Genomic DNA, 16,993 nt, shown 5'->3' with positions numbered 1-16,993 from the left:
TATTTGTCAATATCCCCCCCAGTTCTTCTAAAAACAGATAATTATTATTTTTATAGTCAGAAGTTTTAAAATAATGACTGCTAGAAAATAAAAGACCAGCACACAGGGAGTCGGGGTGGGGGCTCTGGCAGACCCTGACCACCCTCTGCCCTCTCTCTCGACCAGGTGCCCACGCCCAGATGGTCCAGGTCAACGACTCCATGTACGGCTTCATCGGCACGGACGTGGTGCTTCACTGCAGCTTCGCCAACCCGCTGCCGGGTGTGAAGATCACCCAGGTCACATGGCAGAAGGCCACCAATGGCTCCAAGCAGAACGTGGCCATCTACAACCCAGCCATGGGCGTCTCGGTGCTGGCCCCATACCGCGAGCGCGTGGAGTTCCTGCGGCCCTCCTTCACAGATGGTACCATCCGCCTCTCCCGCCTGGAGCTGGAGGACGAGGGCGTCTACATCTGCGAGTTTGCCACCTTCCCTGCGGGCAACCGAGAGAGCCAGCTCAATCTCACTGTGATGGGTAAGCTGACCTGACCGTGCCTCTCTGCTTGGGCACATCCTGGGGGCTGGGCCATCTTCAGTGGATGCAGAGGTTCTCCTTGGGTTGGCATGCTCCCAAGCTCTGGACGTGGCACTTTCAGTCCCTTCTTGCCATGCTGTCCCCGTTCACTAGGGATGGAGGCTGGCCTTAGCTGTGGGCAGAGTTGAGGATCAGTATTCAGGTTGAAGCCCCACTGTGGGGCACTTTCTGGGTGGCCAGGAAGCAGGCAGACACCATGGTAGGAGAGCATGCCAAGACTCCAGGAAGACTTGTGCTTGGCAAAAGCTCATACAAAGAAGAGAGCAGGAAAGGCATGGGTGAGACCCAAGGAGGTCCCTGTGAGAAGTGCTGGGAGGGGCCTTGGTGAAGCACAGCTGAGAGGCAAGGATGCCCAGGGTGACCTTGAAGCAAGGCCTGGCAGGCGCCTGCCCTCCCAGCCTGTGCGTCCTTGATAAGACAGCAGAGCCAGACCCATTGCACTCTCTTGTTCCCGGCAGCCAAACCCACCAACTGGATAGAGGGCACCCAGGCAGTGCTTCGAGCCAGGAAGGGGCAGGATGAAAAGGTCCTGGTGGCCACCTGCACGTCAGCCAATGGGAAGCCTCCCAGTGTGGTGTCCTGGGAAACGCGGCTGAAGGGCGAGGCGGAGTACCAGGAGATCCGGAACCCCAACGGCACGGTGACCGTCATCAGCCGCTACCGCCTGGTGCCCAGCCGAGAAGCCCACCGGCAGTCCCTGGCCTGCATAGTCAACTACCACATGGACCGCTTCTGGGAAAGCCTCACCCTCAACGTGCAGTGTGAGCGCGGCAGGGCGTTGGGGGCGGGGCCTCGGGGCGGGGGCGGGGCACATACTGTCCCCTCCCACCACCCCGCTCTTAGCAGCCCTCCCTCCTTTTCTTCCCACCTCCTGCCCCTCTCCCCGCCCCTTCTTCCCTCACCGGCTTATCCTTCCTTCCTCTTTCCTCTTCTCCTTCCGCCTCCCTTTCTGGGGGCACTTTGTTTTCCCGTCCTCTCTTGCCCTGTCTTCTCCCTTTGCCTGCCCTCTCCCCCCTGCCTTGTTTCCCCTGCTGCTTCTACTCTGAGGGTCTGTGACCTCCCAACCCCTGTCACTCTTCCCTCATCTTCTGGCTTTTTCCTTGTCTTTTCCCCATCTGAGGCTCATCACCCTCTGAGGCTACCCCCGACCCCCCGCCCCAAGTCCTGTTCTCCTGACCTCATCCTTTCCAAACATCACCTCTTGTCTCACAGACGAGCCCGAGGTGACCATCGAGGGGTTTGATGGCAACTGGTACCTGCAGCGGATGGATGTGAAGCTCACGTGCAAAGCCGATGCCAACCCCCCAGCCACTGAGTACCACTGGACGACGTAAGTGCTGCGGGGCTGGCTGGTCGCCTTGCAAGCAACCTTGCTGCACCCATTCCACCTCCAGAAACGTTGGGCAGGGAGGAAATGAAGGTCTAGATTCAGGTTTTTCAGTGAGAAGGAGAGAGGCCATGAGACACACACACACACACACACACACACACACACACACACACCCTCCCATGTTTGACTGCATCAGGGTCAGCAGGACAAACCATTCTGCCAGGGGGGCTTCCCTCGTGATCTGCCTCCTTTCTGCTTCCTAATCAAGAACGTTGTCATTCTCCTTTGGTGATTCAGTCTGAGTCACTCCCATCCCAGCCCCCAGTATTTATTTTTACCGAGGTGTCCCCAGGGAGGCTGGCTTTCTGGAGCATCTCAGATCTCTCGGTTCCTTTTCCTTCTCTCCAGCACCCCCAGATGCTCAGGGAGAAGCAGCAGTCAGCCCAGAACACCTGTGTCCATGGAGTGCTTACCCCAAGGCCAGTCCCATTCTTGGCTTCGTGGTTCGGGGGCTTAAACCTTTCTGGGTCTAGTCTCCCCCTCCAGCCAGCTGTGACAGCCTGAGCCAAGGTTCTTCCCAGAGAACAGCTGGATGGAACACACAGAAGGAGAGGGGCATGGGGAAGCCAAGAAGTAGGTTGACTTGGGTGGCCAGAGGATGGCTGCCCAGACTGTGTCTGCGTTCTTTTTCCAGGAAGTAGAGGCACTGGCACACCCTAGCTGTTTGTTACCATCCACTTCCTGGGACCAGGAGTGGCTCTGAAGGTGTGAGTGGCCAGGGCTTCCTTGCCAGTTTCAGTTCTGGGTCCAAAAGTTTTGTGGCACTGAGGATCAAGAGGAAGGAAAAGGGTCTTCTGGGTACAGGAAACTTCTGGAACTCTCCCGGCATAAAAAAGACTTGTGATATGCCCAGCAAGGAAAGGAGATGGTGAAATGGAACACAGTTCCTAAACATGGGTCAAGTCTCATTACCCGAGTAGCCTGTTAAAATTCTAGGCCAGGACCCCAGTTTTAGTAGATTTGAGGTTGTTGTTATTTAGTCACTAAGTCATGTCCAACTCCCTACAACTCCATGAACTGTAGCCCACCAGGTTCCTCTGTCCATGGGATTTCCTAGGCAAAAGTACTGGAGTGGGTTGCCATTTCTTAACCCAGATTCAGGGTTAGGACTCTAGGTTATTAACCAACTGCCTAGGAAACCAAGAACTATCAAGAACCAGTGTAGTAAAAAGAGCAATGTGCTGAGAGTCCAAAGAGCTGGTGAGATCCCCAGTTGTCACTTTCTAGCTATGTTTCCTTGGCCTTGAACCTGGTTTCTCTTACATAGTGTCTCTTAGATGCTGTGGGGCCAGTATCTACCTGTGCCATCTGCATTTCGGTGCTGTGATGAGCAAATGTGAAACACAGAATAATGTAAAACTGCCACATGCAAGAGATTACTGTTGCTTTTGTTGTTTTCACTCCTTCCAAGACAGATGCTGCCTATTAACGCAGCCAAAGGGCTGATGGTCTTGGAGTCAGGTGGGTAACACAGGGGTAGCTTCGTGGGGCTGGAGAATCATAACGCTCTGCCTTGTCTCCCAACCCCTGCAGGCTGAATGGCTCCCTCCCCAAGGGCGTGGAGGCCCAGAACAGAACTCTCTTCTTCAGGGGACCCATCAACTACAGCCTGGCAGGAACCTACATCTGTGAGGCCACCAACCCCATCGGCACCCGCTCAGGCCAGGTGGAGGTCAATATCACAGGTAGGAAGCTGCATTCTTCCCTGCCTCTCCCCACCCACTGCTTCCTCTGCTGCCAGCATCCCCCACCTTAGGGCTGGGTCATGGGAGGAAGTTTGCTTCTCCTGTTCCTGCTTCTCTGGTTCTCCTTTCAGCTGTGGCCATTGGTCTCTCTTTCCTCTATGAAGGCTGTGTGTGAAACAGGGTGACCCCGCTCAGTCAGAATGGGCAGGGCGGAGTCTTCAGGAGGGAAGGAGGAAGTGCTGTTTCCAGCAGTGCTGGGAGTGGTGGGGGCTGGTAAGAGCCTTCTCCTGGATCTGCGACAACACACCTGTGATGCTGGCTTGGTGGGGTGGGCTGGAGGGAGGACCTTATCTCCTCTGAGTTCTGCTCCTGTAGTTCAGAAAATCCTCATGGGCTGGAGGGTGGGGCTTACCTCAAGCAGGGATTCAGAGGGGAAGGCCAGGAGGAAGCCCACAGTCACGGTGGTCTGTGTGTGCTGTGAGTGGACTGCTGTTTTCCCTGCATTTTTCTCTGTCAGGGCAGATGGGAGGGAGATTCAGCCTCCTGACCTCTTAGGGCAAAGAGAACACACGGGTTGGGATGTTCTGGGGGAGACATCACATGAGACGTGAAAAGAGTATGGGCTTCCATGTCAGCAGCTGCACACAAGCCCTCATCTGTAAAATGGGCATATTATGACATGCCTGCAAGACTTGTTGTTAGAATTTATATATGTAGGCCAAGCACTCAGCACAGACCAGTCTGTCAATAAATGGCCCGTGTTCAATGGTTATTATCTTGGCTCTGTCATTATCATTATTAATAGAAGGATCAAAACAAGCTGATAGAGGGGTAAACTGCCATCACAACTTTGCAACCAGGGTGTCTTTAACCTGTACCTGAGCTAGCTGCAGGGTGAGAAAATAACAGGAAGAAACTCTTAGGATGGGTAGTGACCTGTGAGGGTGTCATGCTGCTACAGAGCTGGACAGGAAGTGGCCTCATGGAGACATAAGCTAGGCTCAGGCATATAGGAAGTTGGATGGTGGTTACTGGGCTCCAGGAGCAGAGCTTGGACAAGTCCTGAGGATGCATTGGCTCTGAACCTGTTTCTCAGAAGTGGGAGGCCTCATCTAGGGGTGCATACAAGGCTCAGCTGCTGATAGAACATTCCAAAGCTGTCCAGGGGCTGTACCTACCTGTCTTCGGGGCTGTTCTGTCACCTCTCTAGCCAGGGGTCAGGAGGAGAGTGGAGTCACTTGTCACTTGCTCTTTTCTTCAACTCCCTGCCTTTGGCTCTCGGACTGGTTAAGGTGATAGAAGTGTCAGAGGGACACAAAATTTTTAAGGGCATGAGCCCGCTGTGTCCCCCTTTGCCTGGCAAAATAATAAACCTATTCTTTTCGACTTTACCCCCTCCCCCAAAAAAGAGGTGTCAGAGGTGGAGCCTGGAGACAATCTAGGATTTGGGGGGTTCCCATAAGTTGGCAAGGATGGAAGGGCCAGAGTCACACACTTCTTACCCCCTGGAGAAAATTTGAGCAAAGGAAAGCTCAGAAAGAGCCTCCTAGGGGCATAAGCTCTGGCCCTGGGGCCATGCAGCATCGAAGGGTGAACACTGGTCATAAGGGAACGTGCTCCCCTGGGGGAGGCAGGTCGTCTGAGGGACAGCACAGACGTGGCCTGACTGTGTTTGCGTACGGGCTCTTCCTGGCTCTGTGTGGCCTTCACCTTGTAGAGCCTCGGCTTCATATGGAGATCAGCATATTTATCTTGCTCTTCTTATACTCACGCCAAGTCCACTTTCCACATCCCAGCACACAGCGTGGATGCCCTGACACAATCACTACATCCCCCTCAAGCAGGCAGGCTTTCTGGGGAAACTGCTGAGTGGGAAATCAGGGGCAGAGGCCAAGAAACCCCAGAGCAATGACATCCCATTGATCCCATTCCCCAGCATGAGTGGACTGGCCAGAGGCCTCAAGGCCAAATGGTGTGCCCTACCCCAGAGGCAGGGCCAGGACAGGAAAGTCAAGGCCTCCCTTCTCCCAAAGTCTAGGGAGATGCGGGACCACCATGAAGGCAGGGCTGCTCATCAGAGGGAGTCATCAGATCCAGGAGCAAGGGGGAAGGAAAGAGGGCAACTTCCCAGATCCAGGCTGGGAACAGAGAGGAAGAAAGGGAAACCAGCGTGGAGGGGGAGCCATCTCCTAGGGCATGATCGCACCAATGGCTCCCTCCGTGGGGTCTGTGGTCAGGCCGAGGTGGTCTTTAGGGAAAGGTGGATGGGGCAGGGGGTCACACAGGGCTCCAGCTAGAAGAGGCGCTCAGCGTGTCCTCTCGTATTCCCTGAGTACAGAGCAGGGTGGGGGCGGCCACCAAAGATTCACACATCGGGGGTGAGAAGGGCCTTGTATAAGGGGACTCTGTTGTTGACGCCCAGTTAAGCAGGAGCCAGGGAGGTGTGATGCTCGCGGAATCATTAATGGGCCCAGGAGCTGTGTAGCTAGCCGTCCCCCAGGGAAGGTCTCTCAGCCCCTCAGGAAGACTCAACCAGGCGGCCTGAGCCTTTTCAGAGCTGTTTGTTCTCATACTCAAGGGCAATATCCACGCAGCCGCGAACCCCACCTGCCTTCATCCCTGTCGACTGGTCTCTGGGGGGAACACAGCCTTGCCCTGTGCTCCAAGCCCTGCTGGTCTGGAGGGAATGCATGAACGAGATGGATAAGTGGAAATTTAATTTTTCATTCTGGCCATCCATCCAGGTAATAGTTCTGCCCTGGGCTCATCTGGAGAAGGAGAGACGAAGAACAGGGCGGGGAAAGGCGTGCAGCAGGGCGTGTGCCAGAGACACATGTGTGTGCAGGGTCACCGCATCGCCTGTACAGATCCACTTTATCCCTGACTTCTTGGGGCAGTCCCGGATCCTGGGAAAGGTCATCTCTGAGTCGTTCCTCCAAGGATGAGTGGTGGGCGATGATGGGGAAAGTGGGGGTTCCCTGACAGGCGGAGCATTTGGAAAGACAATGGCTGAGCAAGTGGGCAGGAGCAGAGGAGCGGGGCTTCCTCCCTCTTGGGCACGGGGAGCCTCTGAAGGGTGCTCAGCAGAGAAGCAGCGAGGTGAGGAGGGTGACGAAGACCGAGCTCCTGCGGGGCTGTGTGGATGGCACTTGGGAACCAGTTAGGGGTTGTGTGCACAATGAGGGTTTTTCTAGAGGGAAACCACAGGCCAGGCTGTGGCCGTGCAGCTGAGAGCAGAGGAGACAGACCCACCAGAGTTTGCAGGTATGCTTCACGGGGCCCTCAAGGAAGTCCATTTCCCAAGAGCAGCTTCATGGATTTGACCCCAAAGCTGTGAGTTCTCCTTCCTCCACCTTCTGAGGGCAATGCTGGGGGCCGAGAAGGAGCCTAGGGTATAGCCTTGACCAGACTAAAGAGGCCAAAGGAGGCAACATCAGTCCGGTGCATGTGACAGGGGTGTCCTGAGAAGAGTGTCCAGAGCCCTCCCAGGAGCCGGCAGGGAAGCCCCTGGAGTGCAGGGGGTCCCCAATTTCCATTTCCGGTGCAGAGCCCCTCAGCCATCGGGGTGGGGAGAGGGGGTGAGGCAACAGGGTCTGCACCTTAGGCTGGGAGTCCTTCTGACCAAGGGTTGGTGGGGCTTGGAGGTCCCTCTGGAGGGGAGGGCTGTGTGAGCCTGTGAGTAGGCGTGTGCCTCTGAGCATGTAAACGTGCACGGGCAAGCAGGAGAGTGCTGTCTGAGTGCTGAGCGTGCAGAGGGCTGAGGGCCTTCGTGCCCTGCTCCAGGCCACACATGGCAGCCCGTTGGGGAGCCTGTGGGGTGGGCAGCTGCGTCTGTACCCCTGGGAGGATTCAGTTCTCCTCCAGCGCCGCCGTGATGAGGCCCTGCCCGCTGCTCTGCACAGTGCACAGCTGCTGCAGCTGCAGAAGGGCTTCCCAGAGCTTGACCTCAGGCCTCCCCACCCCCGTCCCCAGGCCTGCAGCGCTGCATGCTGGGAGGTGTAGTTCTCACAGCCTCCCCGGCCGAGGCTTCTGGGGCCCGCGCTCTGCCTGCCTGCCTGCCTGCCTGAAGAAGCAGCAGGCGTTGAGAAGCCCAGACGTTGATCCCAAACCTCCTCTGGATACTAGAGCCAGACTGTAAACCCTAACTAACCCTCACTCCACCTCCGAGCCATCAAAGGCCCCCACATACCAGCCCACCCACCTCAGTCAGGAAACCCCTAGACCCAAGGAAATGTGGAGCCCCCACTGCCCTGGGGTCCCAGCCAGCCTGTGATCCCAGAGGGGAGGCTGCCGGCCTTCAGCAACAGGGCCTGGCTGCCCCTTTGTTAGCGGAAGTGAGGGGAGCCGGCGGGGCCCCCACCAGGAAGTGCACAAGACCCCCACGGCCCAACTCTTCTCTCCCACCAGCTGCGGCCTTTGAGGCTCTGCTCCTGGCACGAAGACAGGAGCTACTGGCTGAATGTGACAGCTGGAGGGGTGGAAGGGGAGGGTGCTCCATTCCACACCAGGCAGCCACCTCTGCTTACAAATGAGTTAGGTCCCCACATCCACTCCTTCCACACCCTCACTCAGCATCTTCACGTCGAAGTCTGCAAGGCTGGAAGGTCATCCTAACCAGTCCTCTGCCTCTAGGCAGGCTGACCCTCAAGTTGGAAAAATAGCCAAGGTTCCCTTTGGTCCCAAAAATCTCCAGGGAAGAATAAGCTGGCTTAGGACTTAGGGCATGCTTGCATGCATGCACGCATGCATGCTAAGTCGCCTCAGTCGTGTCCGACTTTCTGTGACTCTATGGACTGTAGCCCGCCAGGCTCCTCTGTCCATGGAATTCCCCAGGCAAGGAGTAGGACTTAGGACAGGGGGGATTATATGAAGGCTCTAGAAGGGAAAGAGGCCTACAGACTCACCTCTAAGACATGACCTTGCCTTTGTAGTATTCACTCACCAAATGTGCTTGAACTCTGACCATGTGCCAAGCAGCCTATGTGCCTCGGGGTACATCGGTGAGCCAAAGCCGCTGTCCCCATGAAGCTTATGCTTTAGCTTAAGGAGGACTACAACAAATAACAGATAAAATACATTTGAAAAATTATGTGGTCATTTTGAAGGTGATATGGAAAAAAGAAAAAAGCAGGGTAAGGGATTCACAGTGCTAAGGGCAGGCTGTGATTTGCAATAAGTTAGTCAAGGAAGGTCTCTGCGAGACGGTGACCTCGATGAGAAGGAGGCAAGGGAGTGAGCCTAGGACCCCTGGGGCAGGAGCCTTCCAGGGTACAGAGCTGCCAGTGCAAAGGCCCTGAGGAAACTGGGAGCAGAGTGAGCTAGGAGGAAAGCAAGAGATGAAGGCAGAGGCACAGATCAGGGAGAGCGTCTTCAGCTCTCAGAGTTAATGGCATCTCTGTGGCTGCCGTGTTGAGAATAGTCTATAGAGGAAAGGGAACTGGGGAAGCCAGTTAAGCAGCTATTGCAATAATCCAGGTGAAAGATGACAGTGGTTGGGATCAGGGTAGTAGTGATGAAGAAGGTGAGAAGAGGTCAGGTGCGAGATTTACTTTGAATTTGGATTTACAGCTAGTTTGGGACACCAGCCACTCATGACATGGGTAATACAGTTCACCTTACCAGACCATGATGAGTAGGCCCTCCAAAATCCAGTGTAGTCAAGTGAAAAATAGGAGGGATTTGCTTTTCTTGGGTTTCGGTTTCTACAGAGAGCATAAAAGTAAATACAGTGGAACTAATGTTGCACACAACTGTAACACACTGAGTTGTCAGTCCCCAATTATCATGATGCTGCCACCTCCTCCACCCCTTTCCCTGTTCCTGCAGAAGAGAATTTGAGCCTCTTGAAAACTGGCAGAAGGACCAGAGCCAATCATGGTAGATCCTAGTATGCATTTATTGCAAGTTGCTCTATCAGGCTTTACTGTAATATGTTATATGATTAACAAAATGGAATGAGCTCTTGTTTAGATAAGAATGAGAGCTACAGACCGCTGGTAGGTAACAGTTCTGAAGGAAAAAGAGAAGTGTGAGCTGGAGATGAAAAAGCAAAACAAAGAAGAGACAGAAGCACTAAAATAGGCAGGAGGGGATGAGGTAGGGCGGTTCCTGGCAGGGGAATTAGCAAGAACAAAGATCTGCAGTAAAGAATGAATTGGACAGCAAGTTGGCCAGACCCGAGATGAAGTTTTGAAAACCAGACTGGCATGGTCCAACAGGCAATGGGGACGTCATTGTGAGTCTTTGAGAAAGGGAGTGATAGTGTCTACACAGTGAAAATTATCCTAATGACTGTGGATGGGGTGACTAAAGTGGGGCAGAGACCAAATGAAGGTGGGAGATTCAGGGATCCACTATAACAGTAAAACATGGTGTCAGGCGAGAAGCTGCTCAGTAGCAGGAGTCCACAAGATTTGATGGCAGATTTTGACCCAAGAGATGAAGAAGGAATAGTCAAAGATAAATGAAATTCCAAGCCAGAAGAGCAGTCAAATGGTGTTGAATGTGGTGTTGAATGGAAGGGGTTTGAGGGAAGATGGTGGACACGTTGTGGGAGGATGCGGGTGGAGAGGATCCCAAAGGAGGATGTGCTAAACAGAAGAACGTTCAAAGCATGTCCCCAAATACTTGTCCCATGAATGCTCCTTGAGTCACGAAGGGTGGGGTTTGTGTTCCAGTAGGCTAGGAAGCACTGCGTGTTCCTTACAGTTCACAGTGTGCGTGAGAAGATGGGCTCTGATGCTTCGTCTACAGTACGTTTCCCAAAGCATTTGGCCCCAGTATTTTTGCCCACCCTCTGAGCCGATGGCTCGAGGTTCCATGGCCACGTCTGGGAAACGGTGGTCTGTGAGGCCTTTGGAGTTAAAGCCTCAGAGTTGCAGGCAGAGCTAGCTACCCAAGATGGTTTGGAGAGCCAGCAGGATTGAGGTAACTCATGACCCTGAGGCCAGGTCTTCCCTGAGGACAGAAAGCAGAGGGTAAGGTCTGAGGATGGAGCCCCCAGCCAGGCTCCTGGGGCAGAGAGAAGGCCCCCACAGTGCAGTCTGCACACAGAACTCTCCAAAAAGAAAGCCGAGGGTCAAGGACTCCTTGTATTTTTCGGGAGGCAAAGGAAACAAGTCAGAAAGGAAGGGTAGGTCTCTCTACCTGATGCCTTCCTTATTCTGCTGGCCTCTCCAAGTCCTCATCATCTTTCAAGGCTTGGCCTCAGTCTTCTCTCCTCCAAAAAGCCTTTCCAAGCACCAGGCCACAATGCTTTCTTGCCCTGCACTCCTAAAGCGCTTAACCACCAGCACCCTTGATGTCTGCATGCTGCTTTGCCTAAGAGTGTCATTTGGTTCCTCAGCTGGGTCCTGAGTTATTTGTATCCTGTGACTAGTGAAATAAATAGATGGTCGGTACGTGTTTGCTGAGTGGATGGGTGAGTCGGTGGGTGGGTGGAGCGATGATGAGGCAGGTGGCAAGAGGCAAGAGCACACAGGTATGGGGTGAGAACTGAAGAGGAAGCTGGCAGGTTGAAAGTACAGAGGCCGTCAGGTTTCTGCCAGCTGCCTCTTGGGCGTTTCTTGTGGTGGCAGCTCCCACCTCACAGGGAGCAGGTGTGGAGCCCTTTTCAAGGCAGTAGACAGATGGGACCTGGTGAACCAGGAGAAGACACTTGAGCTTCAGGGACATTGTTCTGGAAGTGGGCGGTGAGGACAAATATTCCATAAACATTTATTGGGCAGCCACTCGGTGACCCGCACCAAGGACATGGTGACAAGTGGGAAGCTGAGTCTTCAGGGGGTGTGCTTCTTTCTACCAACTCCCCCCTGCGAGAGGCCAGGAGCAGGAGCTTCTGGGTGGCTCTGAAACCATCGAGTGGCATTTCGGGGGCTCTGAAGAGCTCTGGTACCATAGGTCTCAGCACAGCAAGAAGCAAAGTGATAGATAAGAAGTGATTTATTAGGATAGGATGCTTGTGAGGCTTACAAGCAGGTGGGCGAGGGGGTGCCACACTCCAAAAACTTACTGGGCTACAGTTTTGTAATAATAAAAAAAAAAAAAGTGGGAAGGGAGAGAAGACATCTTTGTCATTCTTAAGTAGACATCATGCTTCCATCATCAGCTCTTCCTCCAGGTTGAGCAGGGAAGTTTCCTTGTCCCCACATGGTCAAGCTAGGTCCACAAATTGCTGTTTTATATGTATGCAGAGACCATGTCCTAGGGATCGTTAATTTACTGAGTTCACTGGTCAGAATGTGGGCCTCGTGTCACCACTGTTTTATTGCCTGGGGCCAGGTCCTGAGCTTCTGTTGCAGGGATTTTTTGCTAAGCAAGCCTGCTTGGTTTTGTGGTTAAGCAAACTTGCTTTCTTGAGTAATCATTAGCTTACAGGGGTCTCCCACATTTTTTCTACTTACAATCCCCTAGTGGGATTAACTACTTAATCACCCACTTTGCTTTGTCTTTACACAAACGGACCCCTTCATGTGGTCCCCATGTTTTCACTAGCCCTTCTAGCATGAGCTCCTGGACAGCCCTTCGTCTTCTCTTCTAGAATCCCTGCCCTGCTCCCGCCGCTACAGACAGCACACCACACACTCACACCCCAGACCAGCTCCACTTCTGGGAGGAGGGACTGGCCTCATAGGAGGAACAGGATTCCCACGGAGTGAGTGATGCTGAATCAGGGAGTGAGCTGGCAGAAACCGATTCCCAGAGGCCAAAACATAGGCCCACATCGACCCTCTCCCTTGGCTGGAAGAGAGGAGGGCTGAGAGCAGCCAAGGTCAGCCGCCCAGGCCTGCCCCAGACCTGCCCACTGGCTCCTCCTGTCCAAGGCCAGCCACGGTCTCCAGTGCCACCCTGTGGCGGTGCTGGGCACCACCTCCCTCAGCCTCACCTGGGGACCCCTTCGGCCTCTGCCTGGCCCCAGGGGCACCCACCCGGCCTTCCCTCCTCACCCACCCTCTTCCTTTCTCTTTTCACTTTTTCTGCCTTCTAGTTTCTCCTCCATCCTTAGCGTGCACATATTTGTACACACACACTCATCACAGCAGCGCAGGTATGTGGGCTGGTGTGACAGCAAGGGTGTGTGCCCGCACACGCGCTCTCCTGTGTATACTTATCATCTTTGGTGCTCACGTGCTCTCACGCCCCCTTTCTGCACGGTCAGGTTGAGTGTCTTCTGCTCGTAGCCCACGTTGGCTGCACCCCCGGCCCCCACCTTGCCCTGCAGGGCCAGAACACAGCCAAGAACCACAGCCCAGGTTTCTGGCACACACAGGGCATCTACAGGGCCAGCACTGGGGCGCCCATCCTCCTGTCTGTACCCTGGGAGCAGATGAAGTCAGGCATGGGGCGCCCAGTCTGCTCGAGGCTCGGCGTCTCAGAAGCCAAGGCGTGCTGCTAGGGCACGGTGACCAGCAGGTGTGGGCAGAGGGGCAGTGGTGACCTCCGCACGGGCTCTCCGTGCAAGAGAACGATGTGTCATTGGCTGGTGACCTTGGGAAAATTACTTAACCTCTGTAAGCCCTGTCTCGTCGTGTGCCAGCTGGAAATGAATAGCATACTACTTTACGGGGTGTCAGGGACACTGGGTGTCATGCGACTGGTGTGGACAGCGGGTCGTGGCTGGACTGGCTCCCCTTCAAGGAGAAAGTCAGTGTGGAGGCTCTGGGGCCACGGGACTGTCTCCTCCCCTGTCTTCTCCGGCTCCAGCTACCAGCGCGCTTTCTGGTCTCCTGGATTTGCGGGGTGGGGGTTGCTGGGACGCCTCTAGAACAAGAGCTGGCCTTGGGCTCACTTCCTGCCTTCGCCTCCCCGTCTCCCTCTCGCCTTCCTCCCCTGCCACCCCTGCTGACTCAGCCGCCGGAGCAGGCACTGACACTGTCCCCCTCCTTCTCTTTTCCTCACCCAGAGTTCCCCTACACCCCGTCTCCTCCCGAACACGGGCGGCGCGCCGGGCCAGTGCCCACGGCCATCGTTGGGGGCGTGGTGGGGAGCGTCCTGCTGGTGCTGATTGTGGTCGGCGGGATCGTGGTGGCCCTGCGCCGGCGCCGGCACACCTTCAAGGGCGACTATAGCACCAAGAAGCATGTGTACGGCAACGGCTACAGCAAGGCGGGCGTCCCCCAGCACCACCCGCCCATGGCCCAGAGCTTGCAGTACCCGGAGGACTCGGACGACGACAAGAAAGCCGGCCCCTTGGGCGGGAGCAGCTACGAGGAGGAGGAGGAGGAGGAGGGTGGAGGGGGCGAGCGCAAGGTGGGCGGCCCCCACCCCAAGTATGACGAGGACGCCAAGCGGCCCTACTTCACGGTGGACGAGGCTGAGGCCCGTCAGGACGGCTACGGGGACCGGACTCTGGGCTACCAGTACGACCCTGAGCAGCTGGACTTGGCCGAGAACATGGTCTCTCAGAACGACGGGTCTTTCATTTCCAAGAAGGAGTGGTACGTGTAGACCCCTGTCCAGAGCCTCCGTCCCAGCCCCACCCGCACGCCCCCTGCCTGCCCCCGCCGCCCACTCCAGGAGCTCGCCAGAGACTCACGCAGCTGCCCGGGGAACCTGGGAGCCCAGGGCACACGACCTGGCTTTGTTTTGATTTCCTCCCTGCCCCCGGCCCTGCCCCATGGTGTTGTGTTCACTGTGGCTTCGGTGTTGCTGTACCTTTCCTTCCCAGACCACCCCCTTCCTGCCGCCCTCTGCAGGGAGCCCTGTTCTCGTCTTGTGTACCTGGGCATCCCTCCAGGGTTTGGGGAGCCAGCCCTCCCCTGCCCCCAACACTGGAATTTGTTCGTGTCCTTCCCCTTGCTGGTGGACGGCTGAAGGGGCTCCAAGAGGAACAGCCCCCTCCCCTGGACCCCAGATGCTGCTCGTTTTTCCCTGGGAGAGGGAACCCAGCAACCTCCCCATCCCACCATGAGCTGACACAGTAGGAGTTTGGACCCCTGGTCTAGGCAGCCATGGCACACCAGAGGTAGGGGGTGGGGACGGCTTTTCCAAAGCACCCAGGGCTGTCTTTGTTCGTTAGGTGAATCAAGTTGAGGTCCCCACCTGGAGCCTTGGTCAGTGTGTTTTCCTGAAGGCTGGTTTTCCTTGTTTTTTCCCCTCATCGGCCTCCCGAGAGTTAAGTTGGCACAGCTCTGGTGGTTCCTGTTCGCCCGTCTGCACCCCACATAGCAGGACTCCAGGTCACTCTGGCCCACACTTCCCATGCACCTCTACCAACACACACCCACACCTACATGCACACACACGTCGTTCGTGTCTACCCCGTGCTCCCCTTGGGGTCACATGCCTTACCCCGGCTGGACACTGCCCAAGGCCCACCTCTCTGCTCCGCCTCTCCCCCTCCTTCCAGCGGAGGATGGGACAGGGGCGAGGGGCAGCCTTCAGAAGCTTCCAGGGAGAGCTGAGGCAAGCCCCCTAGGTACCTCCACCCTAGCATCTCAGGCCGGCCCTTAGCCACTTCCTACAGCATGGAAGTTTCTTGAATTTCTCCCTATCTATCAAGAACTAGCAACTCTTGATTCTCTTGGGGAGTCAGAGCTGGGACGCCAGAAAGGAGTGACGTCCCGGAGTGGAGGAGGAGCACAGTAGGAGCTCCACCATCGTGGGCTGGTGAGACTAGAGTGCAGCGTGTCCTGGCCCACCCACGAGAAGGACAGCACGCGGGGAGGCGGGGCCAAGGATCCTGAGTCAGCCGTTCCTGCTCACCACCCGCCCCGTCCCGCTCTGTTCTCCCTGGTCATCATTCTGGATGGGGTGGCGGGGGAGCCCTGGAGATGCTTTCCCTTTGAGTTGTAGATTCCCTTTTTGAATGGGGCTCTGGGTTCCTGTCAGTCACCCAAGACACCCTGGAGGAAGGCCCCTCGTGGGCCCCCTCTGTTCCCCCGGCTCAAAGTGCCTCAGTTCCTCCATCTGCCCAGCCCGTCCCCCCCAGCACTCTGGATGGGAGAGACCCTGGGATGGGAGAGGCAGGTTCGTGTCTGCCTGCGAGGATTCTGGTGAACTCAGCCCAGGGTGCAGAGGCTCTGTGGGGTGGCAAGTGTTGAGGGGAGGGAGGCAGACCACTCTGTGCCCCACGGGCACCAACCGACCCTTGCCATAGGCTTCCCAAGGGAGCCCCCAACCCCCTATCCTACTCCTCCCCTCCCTGGTGCTGCTATTGAACCCCTAGCCAGCTCCATCTCTGCCCTGGCAACCCTGGACCCACCAGCTGGGTGACCCTTCTCGCCGAGCCCCCGCTGCCCTAGCCCTCGCCCAGTCCGCCCAGTAGCCACGTAGCAGAAGTCTGAAGCCATGCCAGCCCTGGGGCGGCGCTCCCCTCTCTTGGCATTGGGGGTACTGGATGGGGTGGAGTCGGGAGAAAATTCTGGGGTCTTTCTAGCCACAGGGCAGAGAGGGTGGAGGAGCTGGGCTGCATTTCCCAGCAGTATTAGTGTCCCCTCACCCCAGGGCAGAGGAGCTTTTCCATGTTACATCACTGCCCCATCCCGCCTCATACCATTCTGGCCCCTCTGCTTGGCCCCCTTGTCCCCTAGCAGGGGGAAGTCCCAGGGGCCTGCCTGATAGAGGCATTCTCCACCCCCTTGAAATCACAAGACTGATGGACTCCTCTTGTGTCTCCCTTATCCTGCACTGCCACCCTCTCCTCCTCTTTCTGTGATGGACTTAGGAGGCCCCCAGGCCTAGCCAAAGCACTGAGTCCCCCTTAAGGCAACTCCCAGCCCTCCTCTCCAGCAAAGCACAAATTTGGGGGTCCGTGCCACATGTGTGGGCCACGTGGGAGGCTCCAGACTTGCCAGAGGCCCATCAGCAGCGTGCCCAGCCGGGGTGCTGCTACCTGGGACCAAGAGCGCGCATGAGACCGGGGTCAGCACTTGGAGCTGCAGAGACGGGGTTTTGTGTGCCCTGAATTTGCAGGGAGGTGGCTACTACTGCTGGGCCAGCAGGCAGCTGGCATGGGAAGTGGGGGAGGGGGTCTGGCCCAACAGAGACCAGGACGTCTTGCTTCTCCTCCATGCCCCCAGCATGAACTGAGCTTCTTTCTGCCTTTTGCTGGAAATGAAATAAACTTGGTCTTCATTGTGCCAAGGCCTCCCCACTTGTCATCCTGCCTCTGTGACCCTCACGGTCCTTGCCCGCCCCCTCCCCTACTGCACCGATACCCCCCCTTTCCTTAAGATTTTGATATTGTTCTAATGTGTAACACCCCTCTGAGTCCCCTTTGATCAGAAGGATCTGAAGAGCAGCAGCACAGAATCGGGGAACGCAGGCATGCACGTGCAGCCACGTCAGGCCCAGTCCATGCGTGCACGTTTGCACAGGTGCCCAGCCCGTACACGGGCGCTCA

At 56.1% G+C, this 16,993-nt stretch overlaps 1 protein-coding gene across 1 annotated transcript in view; it reads left to right on the top strand.

Moving 5' to 3' along the window:
• NECTIN1 (nectin cell adhesion molecule 1) overlaps positions 1–14,146 on the top strand; it is a 68,600-nt gene extending 54,454 nt beyond the window's left edge. Inside the window, exons 2-6 of the mRNA XM_052653230.1 lie at positions 166–516; positions 1,035–1,337; positions 1,789–1,906; positions 3,500–3,651; positions 13,553–14,146. Of these exons, the coding sequence (XP_052509190.1) occupies positions 166–516; positions 1,035–1,337; positions 1,789–1,906; positions 3,500–3,651; positions 13,553–14,097 (1,469 nt within the window). The 3' untranslated portion in view covers positions 14,098–14,146. The remainder of the gene's footprint in view (positions 1–165; positions 517–1,034; positions 1,338–1,788; positions 1,907–3,499; positions 3,652–13,552) is intronic.
• Positions 14,147–16,993: the final 2,847 nt, after the last annotated feature.

The sequence above is a fragment of the Budorcas taxicolor genome, chromosome 15 (genome assembly GCF_023091745.1).
Source record: "Budorcas taxicolor isolate Tak-1 chromosome 15, Takin1.1, whole genome shotgun sequence".
Taxonomy (NCBI): Eukaryota; Metazoa; Chordata; class Mammalia; order Artiodactyla; family Bovidae; genus Budorcas; species Budorcas taxicolor.
The sequence above is the reverse complement of the archived record's forward strand: the minus strand, read 5'-3'. Positions and strand labels throughout refer to the sequence as shown.